Here is a 23,672-nt window from a genome sequence, read left to right on the forward strand (position 1 = left end):
CGAATTAACTATTATTGTGTTTATGAGGAGATTAAGCCGCGTTTCGAAGTTATTGAAATAGAATACTAAATATACCAGTGCAAGAAGGCCTCTATGTGTGGGCGGAAGAAGAGTTTTATAGATGTTCAGAATGATTTTGTAACCGTGCAGTACTACATTTTTACTTGGATGGGTTGTGATAAATCAGACCTGACTGTGAACCATTTGGACAGTTTTACCTCACAGATAATAATACACTGTGGAAAGATCCTTATGAGTGGGAATGAGTCCATTTGACCTCTTTTTCTATTAATATCTTGTCAACACTGGCAACAACCTGTAAAGTCTGTGCTACATCCACGTGAATTTTGGAAAACAGCACAAGTATGTAAAATAGATGCACTTCCCGGCACACATTTTGGCATGTTTTGAAAATGATGGCGTAATCAGGAGCATTAACAGACATGCATTCCAATTAGTTGTGATAGTTTCAGGTTCCAATTGTTGTAATTGCTGCTTTATTGTTATGGCTTACTGGGACACTTAATGGAATACAGCCACCATCGGAAAAAAACCCCCATCCACACGTGTGCTTTTCCATGACAAATTAAAACTTCGCTTGTGGAATAGGTCCATTATAACATAATGCATTTGCATAACTGCATAGTTACGCAGTTATAATCATGGTATTTTAATTAACATTATCCAAAAATGCTAGAAAGCAATAATGCTAAACATTTCATTTGATATTACATCACATGTATGTGCATGGCTTTTGGAATAATGATTTAGAATTGGTAGCATGTCAACTCTCAAAGCCTGCCCATTTAGAATAATGATTTAGCTGTTTAGGTAACAACATAAACATAGGCTGCCTGAGCCATTTTAACACTGCCGCTATCCTCTTCTTGGTGCATTCAAGCATCTTTGAGATACAGATGATGATTCCCTGTGATGAGAGTTTGGCAGCCTCCATAACTAAAGGCTCTATTGTGAAGAATGCGGTGCTTTATTAGACCGTGGTGACAGGAGAGCTGTCTCAGAGAAATGTAATTACATGCTACCAAGTCCTGGAGCCAAACAAAGTGTATAGGTAGGCACCTTAACAGCTTTAGTTCAGGTAACCCCCCCCCCCACTTCTGTCCCAATACACTAAAAAGCAAAGCAATGCGTGTTTGTGTGCTGTATTCTCTGTATTTTGACAAACACTCAGTGCAATCTTCTCTCATTACTCTCGTGTTCTTTCAGTTTTGCTCAAAGATTATAGATGGCCTGGCTCTCTGAAAATCTGGACCGCATCGCTCCTATGGATTTCACACATTTGTTTTGTCTTGGTTTGCTCCTTTGATGCTGCTCCGAGCTGCATGATGCATCTGTTTCTCAGCTGTAACTCATCCAAGCGGGGGTCTGAATGCTCATTCAATCCCACTTGCTGTGGATGACATGAGGGCTGTTCTCCGTCTCTCTCCCTCTCTCTCTCTCTCTCTCTCTCTCTCTCCTCTCTCTCTCTCTCTCTCTCTCTCTCTCTCTCTCTCTCTCTCTCTCTCTCTCTCTCTCTCTCTCTCTCTCTCTCTCTCTCTCTCTCTCTCTCTCTCTCTCTCTCTCTCTCTCTCTCTCTCTCTCTCTCTCTCTCTCTCTCTCTCTCTCTCTCTCTCTCTCTCTCTCTCTCTCTCTCTCTCTCTCTCTCTCTCTCTCTCTATCTTCACTCCATGTGAGGGCTTAACAGTTTGTGCTAGGATAGGTTCTTGCTGGCTGCCCTGTGCTATTGATAGAGCTTTAGCACACTCTTACTGGTTCAGTAATGGGATATCTTCCTCTTTCAGAATGTTAAATGATAAAGTGTGTGACTCCTGTCTGTTTTCTTTATTCCTCCAGCCACCACATTTGATTCTATACGTACAGCTTTCTGTTTATTCAGCCAGAACCTCTGAAATCTTGGGTTATATAATCCTAATACCATTTATAGTCGGGGTAAATATCAATGAATTATGCTTCCCAAGAGGACCTTGCAGTTACGCAAGCAGTTTTATGAATTCAAAGGATTTAGTGTTTCGCTCTCGCTGAATTTAAATTTGAATTTAATGCAAGAAAAAAACCCAACATGGTCGAGAAAACATTACATAAACATCCTCTGACAATGAGACACATTTTGTTGTTCGATGTGGATAACCCAGTATAGTCAGATAGCACAAATGCAAAAGCAATAGCAGGATACCCTATGAAAGAATGAATGAAGTTTTATTTTTGTATTATTGCTATTATTCTGCATTGTTGTGGGGTGGTAATGATTAGAGGACTGCATATGGCTGAGAGTTAAAAATTAAAAACAGAAATAAGATGCTAATAAGGGTCCAGAAAATATCATCAACACTGCCACAATCTGACTTATCTTATCTCATTTCCTCTTCTCAGCCAGAGCCCACTTATTATCTCCTCAACGCACCGTGGACTATCGAATGATGTAGCCAATACGATGAAACGCTTTAAGTCTGAGCAATGTCAACTTAAATGCAAAGGGCTGTCACTGTTAAAGGACAAAAAAAAAAAAATCATAACTGCATTCTCACCTCCCTCTGGCTTCTGTCCAGGACTTTTAAATCAATCATTTCACAGCAAGAAAGAAATTGAATTAGTGCGATGAACCATGGATTCTTAATTGGCCCAGGATTAGTTCACATTGATTTGGCCTGATTGGAACCCCTAGCTTTCCCACTTAATCATCGAGCACACCTTTTTGTAGAGTCACTACTTACATGCACCCTTTCCTTCAGTTCGTGTCAATTATTCACAGCCCGTGGCAATCTCGTGAATTTGCATGAAGTTACTGGCGTGCATGGAATGTTGCTGCATCGCATCACTGCTACCGCTGCTGCAGTGTACACACAACACTGTGTTAATCAGATTTCTTGGATTTATTATCACAGCAGTGTCTTTGGAATGAAAAAACAAAACGAAACACTGGTGCTCAGCCAGGTTTTGAAATTTCCGTCTGGTTATAGAAAATGTTCTGAGAGATCACTGCTGTTATTCTGACTGAGCAGTGGAGAGCGATGGAGGGAGAGAAGAGGTTGGGGTAAGATAGAAAGAGATTGCCTCCAGGGGAAGTGAGGATAGGAAACGGTGATTATGCATGAGAGAGAATTAAAGAGTGGAAGAGAGCAAAAAGAAAAAAAAAATCAGAAATAAAGGTTGTGGTTGAAGGAGAAGATAAGGAAGACAGATATGAATGGAGAGAGGAGATGGACTGGAGCTGTGAGGTAATGGTCTATTAACAATGCATTGTTTGCTTCCTATTAATATTTAAGTAGACTTCACAATGTACAAATATGCAATGATTTAAACGTCTCACTCTGACTAAACCTCAGCATCTTAGAATAGGTGGGTAAATATTGATACGTAAGTGCTTGTGAGTTGCAATCAGGATTCACTGCCATAATTAGATCCAAATAAAATCTATTTGACTGACTTCAGATGGGAACGCATGTGGTGTTTCTTTTCTCGACCTTCTTCTCGCTGCATAAAAACTCTTAACTGAATGTGCTTAAACAGTAAGACAAGTTTTGAAATTCAAATTTTCAAGGGGACACTAGAGGAGAGGCAAACTGGTTGGTGCTCACGAGGGAACACATTATTGCTTCTCCAATATTATGTCAGTAGATTTTGCCAAACAAAATACAACAATAATAACCTACTTAACATGCCATCCTGCATTTTTTTTCAATCAAAGTTATCATTGACTTTCCGAGAAAAGCATATATTGCTCTTCAACAATTGGATTCAGCATTAGCACGAAAATTAAAATCCGGAGAGAGTGCTACATCTCAAATTCAGAGGCAATGAAGATGAAAAACTCTTTTTTCAACATGTAAAATCAGAAATTCTGGGTTCAATTCCTTTCTGTGTGAAGTTTGCATGTTCTCCCCGTGTCTGCGTGGGTTGTCTCCAGGTTCTCCGGCTTCTTATCACCTCCAGAAACAAGCAGCTTAGGTGAATTGGAAACACCAGATTGTCTGTGGGTGTGAATATGAATGGGATTTTTGTTTTTCATGTAGTTCTGCAATGAGCTGGTGTTTTATTTGGGGTGTTCCCTTCCTTTTTGTCTGTAGCCGTCTGGAATAGGCTCCAAGAAAAAGAATGATTGGACTTATTTTTTTGCCACATTAGTATTCTGTATGTCACAGTTCTAGAAGTTTGTGAGGTTTTTAGGTGTGATCATATTTGGTAGCAGTTTACTAACATTCCGACTCAGTGAAATAAGTTTAGCACAATGCGTACAGCTACGACTGGATGTTTTAGTAGACCTGTGTTCCCCCCACAGGGCAATGATGGGCTCTGGCAACACGTACAGTATCGTTCAAGTTTGGATTATCGTGCAAAGGAAGATGCAGCTTCAGCTTTCTTATTGTTACACGATAATAATAATTATATCTAATAAAGCTTGTTAGCTTGGTCAACTGTATGTCATAGTTAGTTAAAGCTGAAAATGCCAATGGATACCCCGGGGGGTGGGGGGAGGGGAAGAAACAGAAGGCAATCATCAGGCAGCAGGAGGGCTTATCTGAGTCAACATCTATTGAGTCAGACTAGAAAATAGAAAACTGTACAAACAGATTCTTAACATTATCGCAGTCTGACACCAAGCACCGCATCTCGTCTACCCATAAACTACTTTAACATCACGAGTCTTCGGGCTCAGTGCCAAATCTGCTGCTCATTTGTATCCTGAGGTGGGACCCATATTTTTTTTACATGTCAGATGATGTTGGTCTATTTCTGTGCAGAAATCCATTAAGAGTTCTGTGTTATGGGTGAGCTCATCAGTTAATTTATCCTAAAAAACAGCTTACCTTGTTTTTCTACGAAGACACACATGCACGGACCAACTCTTGGTGTTTTTTTATTTTATTTTGTTTTTATAGAGAGGTGAAATAGTCTAACCTGACCTTGTCGGATTTGACAGGTAAAAGTTGTTTTCTGTCTGAAACTCAGCTTCCTGTCTTCTCCTTGAAATGCTCTTCGAGTAACTGGCTGCCACTTTCATCCTCAGCAGCAGAATTATGTTTTCAGCCTGGTGATGGGTATCCTGGGTCGCTGTAATCACCCACGATTTTTTTTGTTGAAAATCTGGAATTATTCTTAATCACATGGAGATTTGGCAGCGTTTATATTCGGATTAACGTGTGTCTTTCTACAGATAGATGAAATTCCACAACTTCACATCTCACTCTGTGTCCGTGCACTCCTTCATCCTTTTATGTATTACACTGGAAACACACTGCCCCTCATATTTTCCAGGGATGCTAATACATTCATATCTGACTGGGATTGCGGAGGCGAGATGAGCCCTGACAGGAAGATGGGTCAAAGCGGGTCACAGCTTGGATTACCAAGTATACCTGAGCAATGTCAGTCCAAAGTGAATCGAGGCAACGCTACTGAGTCATCACTAGTTTATGTCATAGTGTGCATGTGTGTGTGTGAGAAAAAGAGTAGAGGGGTGAGGGGAGGGGTTAGAGGATGTTGTGGACTGGCACAGTCAAATCTAAATCCTTCTCTTTTCTGTCAATAACGCGCTGCTTTTTCACAGCCCCTCTAATCCTCTTTCTGACGCAGCTCACCTCCATTTATCGGCAGAGCGACTGCACGCCTAAAACAATCAGGCAGAAGCGCACTAACCATCAATTTGTGCCTGACTGTGTGTGCATGTGTGTGACTTTCACTCTGCACTGATCTTGATCTCGATAAAGGTCCTTTGCGTTTGCGTTTTTATTCTCTGCTGCTTCCAAATTAATATCTGCAGCCGTCTGCGAGGTCACGCAGCTGCGAAAATGTTTTTTTTTGTGTTTTTTTTTTAAAGCACAGAGCTGATCATCGGTTAAGTTGAATAACGGCTCTGCACGATAGCTCTCTGCTGCACCAGCGGTGAGATTATGCATGATGCTGGCTAGGCAGTCAGCCCAGGCGGTTCTGCTGCTGACTCAGTGCAAGCATAGCTGGGGTTTTTGGGGTTAATGCACCAGGGCCAGGGGCTTATCCTCGGTCCATCCTCATCTACCAGAACTTCAAAGGATGCCATGACAGTTTGAAATCGCCATCTCCTCCGGTACAAGCTCTGCAGAACCCGTCCCTTCAGCACTTAGGTCAAATTCATCCTCATCTTTTATGTATCGGTTACCCCATTGATTGCACTGTAAGAGATTCATGAATACAGAGGGACCTATTTCCGTATCACAGTCCAGTATTTTTTTTTACAATAGGAAAGATTTTTCTCTGATTTGCACGGCTCTTATTTTATTTCCCTCTCATTTTTTCTCTTCTGTTTTTCTGTTTCCAACCCCCTCCCCCCCCAATCCCTGTTTTATACCTGTTATAGAAGGTCACAGCAATTTCCCCTTTTGACGGGTATGTTTTCTTTTCCTGTATTTATTGTTCAGTCATGAATTATTCAGACTGCAGATAGTTAAGACTGTGAATATGAGTTACAGGAAGCTTATAGACAGGAACTTCTTGTTAAAATTGGGCAAACATAGCTGGTCCAGATTAAATTTTTACCTTATTGCTGCTTTGATTCGACAGACTCCTGTAAACAATAAGGTCTAATCTTATCCTTAATTTTCCAGTGGATGTGTCTAATAATAATTTTAAAGAAAAGGCGGCTAGATAAGGTATATTTCGCATTTACTGCTATTTAATTATCACCATAAAGGCCCCATCGGCATTCACTCAAACTGTCTGCATTCTTTTACATTCATTCTGATTTGGTTTTTTTTAGTCATTCAATAATACATACCGGTATGTTTATCCATGATGAGGCCGACCCCCCGCACACACCTCCCCACCCCCAAGCTCCTCGTCTCTGTGTTTAAGCGACGTGTGTGTTGTTACGCACCTCAGCAGAGTGTGAAATTGAAGTTTCTCCCCTCGCAGATGTGACATGACTGACAAACAGCGGAGGGTTCATGAGATGAGAAATCAGACCTTTTAACAGAAGTTGTCGTTTTCCACTTGTCAGGATGAGGAACCTCGTTCACCGACGGCTTCGCTGCTCTCGACGTTTATGACGCGGCACATTATAAGAATCTATAATCAATATTCAAAACAGTGATGACTGCTGTCTGGTATGAAACAGTGAATTTGAAATCATTCCTTAGATTACGAGCTGTGTTTTGGATATGAGAAAAGCGGCTTGAAGTGGAACATGATGGACCACAAACACCAACAACAAGAACTATCATAAATATCTAGTGCCTAATATATATTTACTGACAATTCTTTCGGAAATACTGAACAAGCATTTCAATAATATGTTATGTATAAAGTACAAGAATTATGTTGCGTGAAATTTTATAGAAATTCCTGAATCCTTGCCTTGTCAGAAAGACTTGAAGGCCCCCTGGATTATCAGTGTCCTCCCTATGACCTATGCTTATGTTTATGCTATGTGTGTGCATGTATGTGCGCGCACGCAAGTGTGTGTATGTGCAACCTGTTCCAATTAGGTCCCACCTGGTAAGCGTTGGACAGACCACCATCTGCTCTTTGCCCCAGCGCTGAACTACCTGCCAGCTCCTCTTCGTCCCCTTCCTGAGGTATCAGGAAAGTGATGCGAAGTGATTTGCAATATTTTTTATCTATTTGTAAAGTTTCAAAAGCGCACTAATGAATCTGGTTTAATTAGCATGAGGGATGATAATATATGTTCCATCTTGAATCTGGATTTTCCTTACGTAAGCCTTTTTACCCCGCTACAAAGAATCCCCCAAAAACCTCAATGATGTGACAGACTGTCGCTGTTTGCTTCAGGAAATGGGTACAGTGGTAATGTGTTTTATTGTATAGCAGAGTGAGTCATCGCCCTCAGACAAGGATTGGTTTCACCCTCTTTCAAAACACCTCAAGGATTTAACACACTCAATTTAAAGGTGTTCACATGGGCTTAAAATGATTTCCCACTCCTTATCTCTCTTCTTTATTTTGTTGTTGCTGGCAGTGAATTATGCACAAGTCCCCGCCCTCTTTTCTGTGCCAAGACGTTGCTTCCCAAAAGACAGGGTTTAGAATCAAACCAACATGTTGGTGCTGTGATTTTACAACTGAAGAAAATTAGGCATAGCCGATTATGAACACAGCTATTAAATAATCTATTTTTATGATCTACCCTCTGGTCAAGTTTTGTTCTTTGCTCTACTAAAAGCTGGGAGGGTTTGTATATTCCTTTTTTCTTCCAAAGAAAAACTGTGTTGTGTCCACCATCCCCCAGTATTTCAGCAGTAATTGCAACACAGGAGTGAGTGTGGAAAAAGCACAGGGAGCAGCAGCACAGCATGAGCTCATGGCACATGGACCAGCACATTAGCCACCAGGGCGCCGCAGGAGTGTTCCGATATGTTGTGATGAATTCTCCACCATAAAAAGCCTTTATTCACTTCCAGGTGGAGATATGTACACGAACAGAAGACAAGGAGCCCGGAATTAAGCACAGGAGATAAAAGATGCCAAAGATGAGACAGTAAAGGAGGTGAGTTTCACTTTCTCTGCATGTTTGCTCCCCTCCTGATCATTACATTGCCTTCAGCGCTGCTGTAAGTGGCTGTGGATGCGGCGTTTATTGGTGCACAGGTCAGCGGCTGCCTATAAACGGGACTCACCGAGGCAAAGCATTACATTAAGAAAACATGAAACGCACCTATTATAATAGTGTTGAGATTGGCCTTGAATGCTGTTAATGTTTACCCCTTCACACTCCTGATTCACCTTTCACCTTCCAAACACAGCCCTCTGTGCATCTGATGTAGCACTTTAGCGCTACACACATCAGTCAAGGTTGGCAGCAAATAGCAGACACAAAGAGGTCAGGGGTTAAATTCTAATGTTGATTAACCTGAAGTTCACTATCTTTGCTCTTCCTCTCCTCTTTCTCTCCATCCTTTCCCCTAACACTGTGCAAATATGTTTTTCGGGGCTTGAGGATTATATTAAGAGGTAATATTTGTGATGTAACTAAATGTAAGAGGAGACCGGGGAGAATCCATCAGTATGCTGTGTGGCTTGAATGTGAATGCATATGGCAGAAAAAACAGAACGGCATAAGGGTGAGATGAGACAGACAGACAGACAGAAAGGAGGGAACTCTGGCTGGTTTGTTGAAAGACTTTTTTTTTTTTTTTGGTGACAGAGCAGATGGTGGCGTTGAGATAAACATTTTAAAAAGTGTGCTAAAGTGCGGAAAAGTACTGAACATGTTTACTGTGCCAGGCATAAGCCAAAGCGACGCAGCAACATAAACAGGAGGGAAAAGGACTGGGAGTTATTACTAACATGGTATTCTTACATCATCATAATTAGTGATTAATCACTGTTATTATGTTTTGACTAATATTAACCTCATACTGTTGAAGCTTGCAGCCACTATCATGATTTGTTCTTTAGAGGGACCTAACCCAGCACCATGGGTCGACTGCTAGAGCCGTGGTTTACAGTGAACACCAGTGGACACTGGATACAGTTAAAAGTGTATCACTGTGTCGTCTTGCTTCACATTGAGGAGACATATTTCAGAAAATCTCAAAAAGGGAAGGAAGGATTCGGCAATGAGTGGATTATCTGGTCTACAGCCAAGGATTTATCACAGATTTCCCTCTGTGCCACCACCCTCTTTAATGTAACTCTTTTTCTCAGTGTGTTCCTGTGCAAACAATATTTTGGGCTTTCAACATCAAGTGTTTTTTTTTTCTTCTTCTTCTGTGGAGTGTGTTTATGGAGATTAGGTAGGGAATGAGAGGGTAATTGGTGACAATCAGACAAGGTAAATCTTGGCCGGTGGGAGGAGAGCCACGACGGCGCAGATACCGGCTATCACTGCGGAACAGAACGGACACGGAGGAGAAATGATCAAAGGGAAAGGTTGGAGGTGGAGGAGAATCAAGTTTAGGATTAAAAAGAGAGGAAAGAGATAAGATAAAGCCAGTGGAATGACGTACACAAATCACGGAAATGTGAAATTGCTCAAAGGTGCTCGTCATCTATGCTCACAGCTAAATAATTAACTGCCTGAGGTTGAGCTCACCTACTGCAGTCACCATGCTGGGTGCACGGATGCTCAGCTAGGCAGCTGTAAAAGCAACTTGATTCATTTCCTCCAGCAAAGGAACTGAAAGAAGAGGTTATTTGAGAACTTGCAGGTGCACAGGCAGCAGCAGATGATGACAGTGGTGTGTAACAGGTTGATCCTAAAGCGCTGAGCATGCAGAAGAGATCTGCACAAACAGCTACAAACACAAGTTTAAATGTGACATTTAAGTGATAGCAATCAAGCGTTTATTAATCCATCCAAGCTTCCAGCAAATTAATGAGGTCTTAATGTATTTTAATATAGAGTGCCGGGAAACACTCACCGAGAACGTCCTTATCTGTGAACCTTCCCCAGTGGATTAATTCATAATAACACACTTGCAAACGTAATTTAAATCTTTTTTTTTCTATCTTTCACAGACTAATTTAAGATCATATCTCTTTGTGGCAGAAGTGAGACCCCTTCAACCGTGGTTCTTGTCTTGAGCTCTGCCCAGGATAACATCTAATATTCAAAAGTTAATGTTATTTAAGGTAATGTGTGTCACCCTCGGCATGCCATTAAGTCGGGGGTCGTTATCTGTGTGTACCTGAGCAAATTATGAAATGGGAAGCTAATTTAACTTGCTCAATGAGCAGCACATTTCACAGTTCATTTGACCATTCATAAAACACTAAACAGCAAATCACCTTTACACCCTCTGCGTTTTGTTTCTAATTCCAACATTAACAATGCAGGGAGATTAAGGAAAGGCATTTACTTGATGTACTTTTTAACACACTGATCATAATAACACGAATAAGGTTCCACGAAAAAGCACTCCCACATTGGGTGAATTGTAGCCATCAAAATCAGAGAAGAGTTTGAAGTACGAATTTGACTTCACTGGTGTACTGTTTAACCCAGGAAGACCCTCCTCTAATAGTCTGGATACATCAATTGTAAATGATTTTAATTTGCACACTTTGTGCTTGGCGTTTAAAACAAAAGAACAGAACATCCAGAGCGCTGTCGGAACAAAGCAGAGTTGCCCTCAAGAATGTCCAGTTCTTTTTCCCAGCTTGAACAGATGATGTTACCCTCAGAAACTTATTCTTAATTGATTTTGCATGCATAAATTGACATGTAATATTTTGACAGTGTATGACTGAGAGTTACTGTGCTTTTATAATTTTGGCTGGTAGAATTCTGGCTAACTTGTGACGAATCCTAAAAAAAGAACGTACACGAGTGTCTATTTGAAAATGGAAAAGCGTTGTGGCGCATCGCTCAGTTCGTTATGACGCTGATGACGTTGGACAACATCAGTGTCAGCCTCTGATATCTTACTGAAGAAAAGAACCAAGGCCCCAGTCTTGGATCAACATTAGCTAAACCTGGGTAGACAGCAGACATAACTTAGTCCACTTTGATGACATAAACCTTGTTGGATTTGTGTGGTTAAGAAATTTCATGCTCTTGATGTTGTGAAGTGAAGTGTGTTAGGTTGAGGCTCAAATCTCCACAGTGTTCAGAGAGAAATTCAACTACACCTCCCATCCAAGGTGCTGTGTGTGTGTGTGTTTGTGTGTGTGTGCGTGCTTGCTTGCGTGTGTGTGTGTGCACACAAGTGTGCTTGTGTGTGTGCACACAAGTGTGCTTGTGTGTCACATTGGATGTCAGTCCACCAGCATTCATTCAGGAAGACAGCGGGGTAGACCCCACCCCTCTCGCTCGGTCGGATCCCTCTCCCAGATCTGTCAGGCATCTGTTGACGTGTCCTCAATTTGACATGCCTCGCTCGGCGAAAGGAAAGGCACCAATCATCCAGCTTTGTCTGGTTGTTTTATCCAAGTGCCTCCCGTAACCACCCCGCGACCTCTGCCAGCAGAAGTTAAGCAGATAGCCTTGCATTAGTCTTAGAGATGGAGTCGGGGTAATCTCATCAAAAAGGCTTGAGCTGGTCATCAGCCCATTATGAAAAATGTTTCCAGAGTAAATAAACAGCTAAATCACTTTTAAAGCAATTCTTTTAAAACATCATTTTTTGAAAGAATAATTGTTTTCTGAGCTGCAGAGATTTATTTCATTATAATATAAATACAAGTCACAAATGATGGTTTTACATCAGGCTTCATTAGCCCTTTGTTAATATTTAATCTTTATTCAGCACATATGTTTGAATAAAACTTTAATAAGTTGTTGGGCTGTGCCAGGTATTTAGAGTACTTTATCTAAAAGCATATTAACAAATTGACTGTGTCCACTTTGGGTCAGCTTTGTTTCCTGACATGTAATTAACTGTAGAATCCGCTGCTTAAAATCACCTGACGCTCTAAACGCCTGTGGCAGCAGTTTGACGCTAATACCGCCTGACAGCGGCAAGCTCCGCGCCATGCGTACTGTACACACAGCGCGCATGCGCACCACCGCACCGCGTGTTTGGCAGTGAGCGTGTGCCAAATCCTAAAGCAATATGAATACTGTATTGTGCAAGTCGAACGCAATGGGGCGTCGCTTTTTTAGCGAGTTGGTAGAGAATAAAAAAAAACATTATCATTTGAAACACGGCGAGGCGGCTGAATGTACACAGGGACTGTACTCTAGTTTGGTCATGTTTAATTATCCATGTTCGGTTTATTTGTGCTGCTCACAAGCTTGGAAATGACTGCTATAATGAAGAAGCAGCAGCACTTGTGCCACGAGGAGCTGAACAGTTACAAGGCTTCTATTGATATTAGCAGCATTAGCAGCTTTTTCACATGTGGGTCATGGCTGCACAAAAGCACACACACACGCACACATAGCCCTGAGTCTGCAGGGTTCGATTTAGCTACCACTGTGACAGCACTATGTCACTTCCATGCAGTCCAGGATTACGCGCCCCAGATTTCACAGCTCTTAAGAGAGAATATAAACATGAAGGTTATTATTCTGCCTCACATTAGAGAGGGGAAACATGCAGATCCAAAATACATGAAAATGTCTTTCACCTTTGATTTATTAGTTGGTGCAAAGGCAGACTCAGACTACCTTTTTGAATGGTACAGCGGTCTACTTAGAGAGGCGTTGTGATAAAATGCATGGGATGAAAGGATTTCAACGCTTGTAAAAAAGATTTTTCATGTCAGTGGGGGTTCTTTTCTACTTAGGTAAAGATTAAGTTTAAAAAATGTAACGTCATTTCTTAATAAAACACTCTTGATTAGAATATGATGTTGGACATATTTTTATTTAAAAAATTGATGTGCTTTAATTCAGGCAACTTGAATTCACTAAAACAGCTTTGGCCTTCAGTGGTGGTCTTGGATACACAAGAAGTACAAGGCTGCCATCGTTCTTCTTTGTGTATATGATGCCAAAATGAATCTTATGTGCGAGTTATCATTAGCCAGGTGAAAACACATTGTCTTTCACCAGGAAATCCATTTGTTTCCATGGCGATGTCCTCCCTTATCCAATCTCCTTGCCTGCTCTTCATGGATTCCTTTATTGAATTTTTTTCCCCCCTCAAAAGTCTTTATTGGCTTTTTGTTCATTTTAAATGTACTCAACACATTTTTCCAAACATATTCTTATTTTCCTCCAATAATGCATAATTATTTTGGGACAAAGTTAAATTAACAAGAGTAGAATTACATTTAAAGATGAATTACTTTCATGTTCTGAACCAACCAAAGAACATTTGCTTTACATTTCCTGAATGCTAACTTTAATTATATTTTAGCTTCTTATTAAACTTTAAAAGAGAACAACAACAAATCAATCAGTTCTTTAATGCTTTGCAGTCATTAATCATTAAGTTGTTTTCAGAGTTAAGTTGATTTATCTGTGTAACACTAAAAACAAGAAATGGCTAGATTGATTTTGCTTGCGCACTTCAGTACTATATCATATGATATCTTTTTCAAGATAAACTCAGAATCTTGTCACATCTTATGAGCGACCACGAATAGAGTTCCATATCTAACAGGAAATGGTACCTTTTATTGGAAATGATGGAAGCTATCATCGTTATCCTTGACTTGCACTATTTCTCCATTCAGACCTTTGAGAAGTTCAACCTTAAGCACACAATAGCGATCTCAGTGGAGGTGGTAGGAAACTATAAGTTCCTGGGACTGCAGCTAGACAGCAGACTGGACTGGTCACTCAACTCGGACTGTGTGTACAGGAAGGGGCAGAGCAGGATGTACTGCCTGAGGAGGCTGGCCTCCTTCAACATCTGTCCTAAGCTCCTTCTCATGTTCTATCAGTCTGTAGTCTCCAGTGTGCTGTCATACGCCACTGTGTGTTGGGGTGGGGGGGCCAGGAAAAGAGATATGGACCGTCTTAACAGGCTCATCCGCAGAGCGGGCTCAGTGGGCTTTTTAACCCTTTGGCTGCCAGCCAAAGGGTTAAAAAGCTCCTTGGTGGCAGGGCCCAGGGGGTGGATGAGATCCACGCGGAGTTCCAAAGGCTCTGGATGTTGTGGGGCTGTCCTGGTTGACACGCCTCTGCAACATCGCGTGGACATTGGGGACAGTGTCTCTGGATTGGCAGACTGGGGTGGTGGTCCCCCTCTTTAAGAAGGGGGACCGGAGGATGTGTTCCAACTACAGGGGGTTCACACTCCTCAGCCTCCCTGGCAAGGTCTATTCAGGGGTTCTGGAGAGAAGGGCCCGTCGGGAAGTCGAATCTCGGATTCAGGAGGAGCAGTGTGGTTTTCGTCCTGGCCGTGGAACAGTGGACCAGCTCTACACCCTCCACAGGGTCCTTGAGGGGACATGGGACTTCGCCCAACCAGTCTACATGTGTTTTGTGGACTTGGAGAAGACGTTTGACTGTGTTCCTCGGGGGGTTCTGTGGGAGGTACTTCGGGAATATGGGGTACCGAATCCCTTGATAAGGGCTGTTCGGTCCCTGTACGACCGATGTCAGAGTTTGGTCCGCATTGCCGGCAGTAAGTCGGATTCGTTTCCAGTGAGGGTTGGACTCCGCCAAGGCTGCCCTTTGTCACCGATTCTGTTCATAACTTTTATGGACAGAATGTCTAGGCGCAGCCAAGGCGTTGAGGGTGTCCGGTTTGGTGGCCTCAGTATTGCATCTCTGCTTTTTGCAGATGACGCGGTGCTGTTAGCTTCATCAAGCCGTGATCTCCAACTCTCACTGGAGCGGTTCGCAGCCGAGTGTGAAGCGGTTGGGATGAGAATCAGCACCTCCAAATCTGAGATCATGGTCCTCAGTCGGAAAAGGGTGGAGTGCCCTCTCTGGGTTGGGGATGAGATCCTGCCCCAAGTGGAGGAGTGCAAGTATCTCGGGGTCTCGTTCACGAGTGGTGGTACGATGGAACGGGAGATCGACAGGCGGATCGGTTCAGCGTCTGCAGTGATGAGGACTCTGTATCGGTCAGTCGTGGTGAAGAAGGAGCTGAGCCGAAAGGCAAAGCTCTCAATTTACCGGTCGATCTATGTTCCTGCCCTCACCTATGGTCACGAGCTGTGGGTCGTGACCGAAAGAACGAGATCCTGGATACAAGAGGCCGAAATGAGTTTCCTTCGCAGGGTGTCCGGGCTCTCCCTTAGAGATAGGGTGAGAAGTTCTGTCATCCGGGATGGACTCAGAGTCGAGCCGCTACTCCTTCGCATCGAGAGGAGCCAGATGAGGTGGCTCGGGCATCTGATTAGGATGCCTCCTGGACGCCTCCCTGGTGAGGTGTTCCGGGCACGTCCTACCGGGAGGAGGCCCCTGGGACGACCCAGTACACGCTGGAAAGACTATGTCTCCCGGCTGGCCTGGGAATGCCTTGGGAATCTCCCGGAGGAGCTGGACGAAGTGGCTAGGGAGAGGGAAGTCTGGGCTTCCCTGCTTAAGCTGCTGCCCCCGCAACCCGACCCCAGATAAGCGGAAGAGAATGGATGGATGGATGGATTCAACATTCTAAAGGTAGATTTTCATGGTCATGGGGTCTTATTATGATGGTCAAACATTCGCTGTCATTGTTGTATTTAAGTGCAATAATATCAATAAAAACATCTGAAAGTTGCAATAAAAACATCTATATGTTGAAGAAAGTGAAGCAAGTTTCCAGAATTTTCATCCTACCTGGAAATGTAATACACATTTTGTTGCCTGAAGCTCCATGTGTCCAACAAAGTTTCATTAAAATCAATCAGCTCCCACTGGTGAGGGTAATAAGCATCGCATACAGCAGATGAATTCTAATTTTGAAACACTCCAGTCAGATATTCCTAACATAACTTTGAAGTGACCTCACATGCACAGCCTCCTCTATCGTTTTATTTTAGTCAGGCCTGAATACTTTTCTGTGATGCTGAGCTTCTAGGAATAAGCAGAACGAGCCTGAGCGACAGCTCCGCCCGAGAATAACAACACATCTTTCTCTACTCTTAATGCCTTTGTTAATTTGTTTACCTTGATCAAAGAGACCTCATCACCAAAAGATTTTGTCTCCAGAATGTGTTTGGCAGCTATTACAACGCAGGCACTCCATTTGTCACTGAGAACCCTGACAGTCAGACTAATTAGTTTGGTCATGACGAAGGAGCTGTCTTGTAAGAACTGGAGACATCAATCCGTCCATGAAGGCATGTGTTTTCATAATGCATCCAGAACAACAAACAGAAACATATGTGCATGCATGCAAATCACAATGGAATCATGGGGCGGATGCATAAAAATATCTTGCCTGACGTCTTCTGTGCAAATTAAGACACGTCAATGAAAAACCCACGGGAATGGGAAATTGTTCGAAATAAAATGCTTCACATTACATCGTCAGTCATGGAGAGCTACATTTCATTCCCCACTACCAAACGGCCTTTTATCATGTCCCATAATGCTTTACTAGACATCCATATCTTTTATGAAGCACATCATATAAAGCAAAAAGCAATAATGCTCCATGTTTCTTCAAATGTGGCCCCGCTGGACACTCAGAGGAGACCGTCATCCATCATTTAAGAGCCATTTTTACAGTAAGACGTTAAAGTTAAAGCTTGTCAGCTCTCTTGACATCCCTAAAAGTCACTTTTACATAATCTGGAAACACAAAAATTACCAATTCCCTCAACAGCTTTCTGGCCCCTGGCTGTCTTAAAAATGTTCTATGACATCATTCTCCTGGGGATTTTCTTTTAAGGGCACTTTTCAAACATTCAGACTGAGAACATCCTCTCTGCCAGCTGCAGCTCTGCTGTGTGTGGTCGTGTGTATGTGTGTGTGTGTTTCATTTTGAGTTATTAAATAGTCAAATATTCATGTAATTAAATATTTATACAGTGGGCTTGTTTAAGCTGCTGTGAAAAGGTCTGTTATAATCACTCCTCAGAAGAAATGAATATATATTGTATGTGCATGTCTGAAGCAGCAGCAAGACAGAGCACTGTTTTTTTGTGTCACCTTTTTAAACGTCATGCTACATTTTATTCTTTAATCTTGTTTATTCTAGAGCATGAAGCCCAATCGGCTTTATGCTCTTCTGTTATAAAGTGTCCCAAATTAGAACAATTAAGGAACATATTGCAGTTTTTGATTTCTTGTCACTTCTGTCATGACAGAGTGGGATGGAATTTAGTTTGGTTTCATTTGTTGGAAATTCATCCCAACAAATTCTGAAGGCCAGTACACTGTTTGTTGACTCAAGGCATATTGTATTCCAGCTTTCAGTTTCAAAAGTCATAAATAAAAATATCCTCACCGCATTTGTAGCCGTAAAAGAAATTCTGAAGGACTGAGCCTGAGAACATTGAACCAAAGGTATTGGCCTGTCAGGAACAGAATGAGCATCCTAGTTCATGTGTGCACAAATATTTGGCCCAAAAGATGATAAGGCTCATAAAATAAGATTCTGATACTTAATGAAAAATATGAGAACAAAGCATCAAATGTGATATTTTCCATTCAGTATGATCAGCATGATGTAGCGCATATCAATCAAATATGCAAAAAATAAATAAATAAATAAATAACTATAACACAGCCTACATTTTATGCAGGACAAGAAACATGAATTTTTCATATGAAATGCTAAGTGACAATTGCGCATGCAAAAATGTGTGTTGTTTTTGTTTTTTCCTACACAAGGGAAAAGTGAAATAAACAATTCCCATTCCATCTCATGCATGGAAAAAAAATCCAATCACGTGCATGTAAGTCCTCCTTTTCCACATGCAATCTGTGCAGCAATAATAGGCATTAGTGTTGGACTGCAAACATTTGGGTAATCCAAAGTAAAACTTTGCCTAACTAACAGTAAACTGCTGCACTTTTTCTTCTTCTACACAAAAAACTGAGAAGCACACACACCCACAAAAAGAGACACATGCACTGAGGTGATTTGATCCCCTGTGGAGAGGATTTTGGTAATGTTTTCACGTCAACGCCAGGTTTAAGAGAGAAGATGAAACTCACGGCCTCAGATAAGCTCTGTAAGCTCGGAGCTCCATCTTTCAACTGCCTTTAGGTGTCAGCCCAGAAGGCTAACTGCAATCTGTACAGCAGCCTTTTATTTTGCCAACAAGAGAAGCTGCAGCGTCTTCTCCGACTTAGGTGTATTGATTTCACCACTTCCTACAAAAGATGGTACGCAGCAAATCAATGTTACTTTGCATTTTCATGCTACCTTTGTTTATTACCTGCGGTGTGTCTCAAAACCTAGTATAATTTAAGGAACATTAAGTGTGTATTTGCATACATTGTGTCCAAGATTGGCTATTATGTTGGACAAGTTTGTGAAAGAAAAGAAATCTGCTTTACATTTTGTGGTCTGCTTGTGCAGTGCAGGTATTAATGGGCATTAACATTAATAGCCTAAATTAATTTGATCTACTCCTGTATTTTGTTTCTGCTTTTTTAAATCCAATAAATTCTCAGTTTTTGTGGTTCCTGCACAAGTAAAACATTGAATTTCTTTCTCTAACAAATAAACCTGGGGCCAGCCTTTTAATGGTGTAACCAGTTTGTTTTTTCAAATGATGTGAGCACTTTTACACACCTTTTTTTTCAAGGGTTGTGATTGCATACTATATGTTCACCCTCATGCATCCCAATTCTTCAAATGTCAATATATTGACAGAAATACTGTATGCTTATTCTGTGATCTGTCTGTCCAGTTGCGGGTGCGACGTATTGTTGCGCTATATGAGGTGCCTTGACCGGACAGGTTGAGACACAAATGGGTTGTTCAGCTGAGATAGACATACAGCATAACATGGAACCACAGCTGTCTATGAGCTTTCCTCATGTCCCCATCGGCGGCACCAGACAGCAGAACCAGCAGATAGTCTTCTTGTTATTGTTAAACCGCTTTATACAATCTAGCAGCATCAAAATGCAGCAGAGATACGCAGCCTGTCAGATATGCTACGTGTTTATGTATCAGCGTGCGTCTGCATGTGTGTGTGTGTGTGTGTGTGTGTGTGTGTGTGTTTCTGTGTGGCTAGCAGGCAGAAAGCCAGCATGACCCAACTTCAGCTTTTCAGCTTTAGTGCAGTGCTGTGGACAGCTGTGCCACAAACGCGCTGCCGTGGATCACCGCGAGGGCCTTTTATTTAGGTCACATTCTGTGCTTCAGCGGCCAACAGAAGGGATCTCTGTCAACTGCAATGAATACCTTTCGTTGGATGCAGCCCACTTTTTAAGTGCCCTGCAAGAAGCGGACACTGTGCGGGTCTGTGCAACACGCAGAGTGTGCTTTGTGTAAGTTCACTCAAAAAGCTGCGGGGACTGAAAGCTTTTTTCTTTTTTTTTTTTAAATTTTCAGTTTAACAACAGAAGAATAACACATTTGTGGTAATACTTTGGCTTGATTCTCTCTCGCAGTGATTTGAGGTCATGGTTTAGTGGGAAATTACAGGAATAATTTGCCCAATCTTCCACACATCCAGTTTCTAGTTTACAGCTCCATCAAAGTAAATCATAAATCTGACTCACTATATTCTTGCGTATAAATACTTCCTGTATCTGCCCTGCACAGTGTCTGCCGCTAACGTAAAGAATTGATATTATATTTCATTCTGCTCCTCTGTCTCTCTCATTTTCTCCTGTTATGTTTCCTCCCTTCATTTCCTCTCACCCCCGCCTCCTTTTTTTTTTTTTTTCTTTTTATTTACAACAGTGGTCTTTGGTGGTGCATTATAAATCACAGTAATGAATTCCCCGCACAGACGTGGCCACACTGCCGCCACATTGCTACCGGGGTCCGTGGGCTCTTATTATTGTCTCATTAGCTTTACCGCCAGTCCTTTGGAAATGGAACGGGTTCAGAGGCTAGCCCGCCGTGGCTCCAGATGGGTAAGGAAGGCAGTTTAAGGGTGCTGATGGATGCTGTTGTTTTCGCGTCTCCGTTTAAGGGAAAGGTCATTTATTGCAGCTTGCCTCAACCAGCCCAGAAGCTGTCAGCTGGGTTTTACTGGCCAATTAGTTGGGCTGTTGAGGAGAACTGGAAGTATAGAGTGAAAGTGTAGGATCTGGCCGTGGTTGGTTGTATTTGTGGGTGGGGGAGGGTGTGTACCTGGAAGATGTCAGCTGTTTAATTATTGCTATCAGATTAAATCACACGAGGGATCAAGACTGCTTCTTGAGGTGGCCTACGTCTCTGAGTTGCCGCCACAAAATTCTCATTTTATTTTCATCGAGTTACTTCGATGCTTCATTTCCACCAGATAAACATAGCACGCACTGGAGCTGGAAATAGAGTTGATCTCATCTCGATACCTCTTATTTCTTTGTTTTCTGTCTTTCTTCTATCCCCTGTCATTTTCTTGCTGAAATCAACCGCGGGGGGGGGGGGGGGGGGGGCAGAGGAGTGGCGGAGGAAGAACGAGGAACGATATGGATGTCAGGGACCACATGCCAAGTGGCTGCTATTTTTAGATATTCTCCCTCTGAAGTTTTGAAGGGCAGATATGAAAGAATAGGTCCAAGTCCCGTCAACATCATCGAGCTTTCTCATCTGTGAAAGAGTGCCAAAAAGCATCTTCTTGAAATTAAAGTAGATGCAGACGTTATTGTCTTCTTTGAGTTTATGCAAATGAGAGATATTTATAATTCTCTTCGCTGTGTCTTATCTTCTTGTTTGTCTGTTCTTTTTCATGTCTGCGTGTTCCTCTGAGAATCCAGTTTTGGGCCCTGTGCGAACTTCCTGTGGCAGCAGTTGGATGTGCATGTCAACCCGGCCACAATGACAATGAAAGGCCTGTCCAGCAGCCGTAGTCAGCACCACACAGTGACCTGTGACCCCTCGTATGACTCCATGACCCTGGGGCACTCGGATCGTCGGTCCTACTTTCTCAACCCTGGGGAGGCTCATCCTGCAGACCACCCCTGTTACACCCAGCGCAGCTCCTTCCAGTCCGAGTGCAGTGCCTACCCTGACCTGGCCAGCTGTACCTTCCCTCGCAGGCATTACAACTCTCACCATGAGCTGAAGGAGGAATGTGGAGCTGTGGTGCCTTATACAGGGCCAACGGGGAGCATTAAGGGAGGTGGGGGAAACAACAACAACCGCATCCCTTCGAACCTGCTGGAGCAGTTCGAGCGCCAGGCGCCTATCCGGCGTGAAGGCTACCACACACTGCAGTACAAGCGCACCGCAGTGGAACACCAACGTAGTGACAGCCCCGGTCGAATCCGTCACCTGGTCCATTCAGTCCAGAAGCTCTTCACCAAGTCACACTCCCTGGAGGGACCCTCTGGGTCCGGCGGAGGAGGGGTCGGGAGGATGAACGGCAGCAAATCCAGTCCTGATGACCCGCCCTCCTCTTCCGGCACCCTGAAGCACAGTAAGCGCAGTAAGAGCAAAGACCGCTCAAAGTCGGAACCTAAAATGCGCACTGCCACCTCAGGCTACTGGAGTTCAGATGACACCCTCGACCGGGAGGTGTGCCTCTACCACCCTCACCACGGGGGCAGCAGCGGAGGCCTGTCGTCTGGGGTCATGACCATGGGGAGGCACCCGGACAAATCTCAGTCTCAGTACTTCATGGAGTCCTACAACACCATCAGCGCCCATTCTCTCAAGCCATCACGCAGCAACAACGATGTGAAGTGCTCAACCTGCTCAGGGGGCAGCGGCGCAGCGATGCCATTGGTCGGTGCCGTGGATGGCCAAGTGCAGCTGAAGAAGAGCTTGTGGTCTTCCAGTCTGACGGTGAGCAGAGCGAGAGAGGTCTACCAGAAGGCCTCGGTCAACCTAGATAAAGCTCTAGTGAAAGCCGAGCAGGGACGCACCTGCCATTTTCTACAGGTAGGAATATTAAAACAGCCACGCCTCCTGCATGTCATGCTTCATGCAACCTCTGCCGCCACCTCGTCCTCCATGCATCTGTATTTCTGCATGTGCTTGTTTGTGCGTGTGCCTGAAGAAAAGACAACTGGGGATTAGCTGAGACCCCATTATTCCTGTCTTAAATAATTATAGGCTCACTTCATCTTTCTGTTGTAGTAAAAAAAACAAAAACAAAACAAAAACTTTCTGCATAATCATCCCATGCCATCTGCTCCCATGTTTCTTTCAATTTGCATGGAAATACTTGTCTGTGAGCATGCAGATGTTTCGGTACAGAATGTCAAAGGTTACAGGATGTCAGATTTATTCTTTCAGAGAAATAAAGAAGTACTGATTTTATATCAGTTTTCGGGTCTGTGCAGCAATACCATGAATCAGCATTTATATTTTACAGTAAGGCACAGGAAGGCAGACCAGCGACTGTCAAATGGAACTATACACCACTGCTAAGAGCCTGTTTAGAGCAGAGTTAGTGTGTGTTACCGTGTGTGTGTCTCATTCAAGTTGCTGCTGTTTGATCAGAAAGAGCCAGAGGTGAACAGATAAAGAAATGAGATGTAAAAAAAAAAAAAAAAGTAGCCACACATACAGACTAATAGAGGGAGCCAACTGTTTTAGTCAGGTGGCAAAGGTTCCTTATGCAAGATGAGGAACGGAGAAGAGAGGTTCATTTGTGTGCGTACTGTAGGAAACTAACTAAAAGAGACTGACCAAAGGGGAAAATGGGAGAAAAAAGACAGAAAGAGAGAATGAGGGGGTGGAAAATAGGGACTTCTCTGTAGCCGTGTATTTTAACAGCCTGGAAATGGGGTGTGCAGATCAAGGAAGGATGCGATCACTGCAGTACAGCAACAATCTCCCCCCTCCGACCTTAAAGAGCCATCCTTTTCTTTTCTTTTTTTCCTGGAAGAGACAGAAGAGACAAATGGGCTTTAAAAGGAGAGCAGTCGGAGTTGTTAGTCTGCACAGTTTTTTGAACCCATAAAACAAGAAGCTGACGTGTTATTTCCACCTCCGCGGACCGAGCGTTGTAATCCATTTTTTTTGATGTTCACACTTACATGTTGTAAAAAGGTTAGAACATCTGAAATATGGTGATACACTCAAGTGTAATAAGATTAATAGGATTAAAAAGCATTTTTAGAGCTTTTCACCGTGACCATAAATTCTTTTCTTTTTTTTTTACATCATCCCAGACCAGTCTGGAGCTGACCGTTAAAGTCAGCTTGGTCTCCTAGCTACGCACTGGTCTGTTGAATGATTCTGGTGCACTTTTTTCTCGCTCTGTATCTCATTTCTTTCACTTCAGAGCTGGTTCCATGACAGCCACTCGCGTTGGGACTGCAGTAGTTC

The 23,672-nt window shown here is 42.8% G+C and overlaps 1 protein-coding gene across 2 annotated transcripts in view; it reads left to right on the forward strand.

The window, feature by feature from the left end:
- Positions 1–8,356: 8,356 nt before the first annotated feature.
- dlgap1b (discs, large (Drosophila) homolog-associated protein 1b) overlaps positions 8,357–23,672 on the forward strand; it is a 52,303-nt gene continuing 36,987 nt past the window's right edge. For both annotated transcript variants that reach the window (XM_068304324.1, XM_068304325.1), the window contains exons 1-2: positions 8,357–8,497; positions 21,152–22,277. In XM_068304324.1, the coding sequence (XP_068160425.1) occupies positions 21,213–22,277 (1,065 nt within the window). In that variant the 5' untranslated portion in view covers positions 8,357–8,497; positions 21,152–21,212. The remainder of the gene's footprint in view (positions 8,498–21,151; positions 22,278–23,672) is intronic.

Source organism: Antennarius striatus, chromosome 20 (assembly GCF_040054535.1).
Source record: "Antennarius striatus isolate MH-2024 chromosome 20, ASM4005453v1, whole genome shotgun sequence".
NCBI lineage: Eukaryota > Metazoa > Chordata > Actinopteri > Lophiiformes > Antennariidae > Antennarius > Antennarius striatus.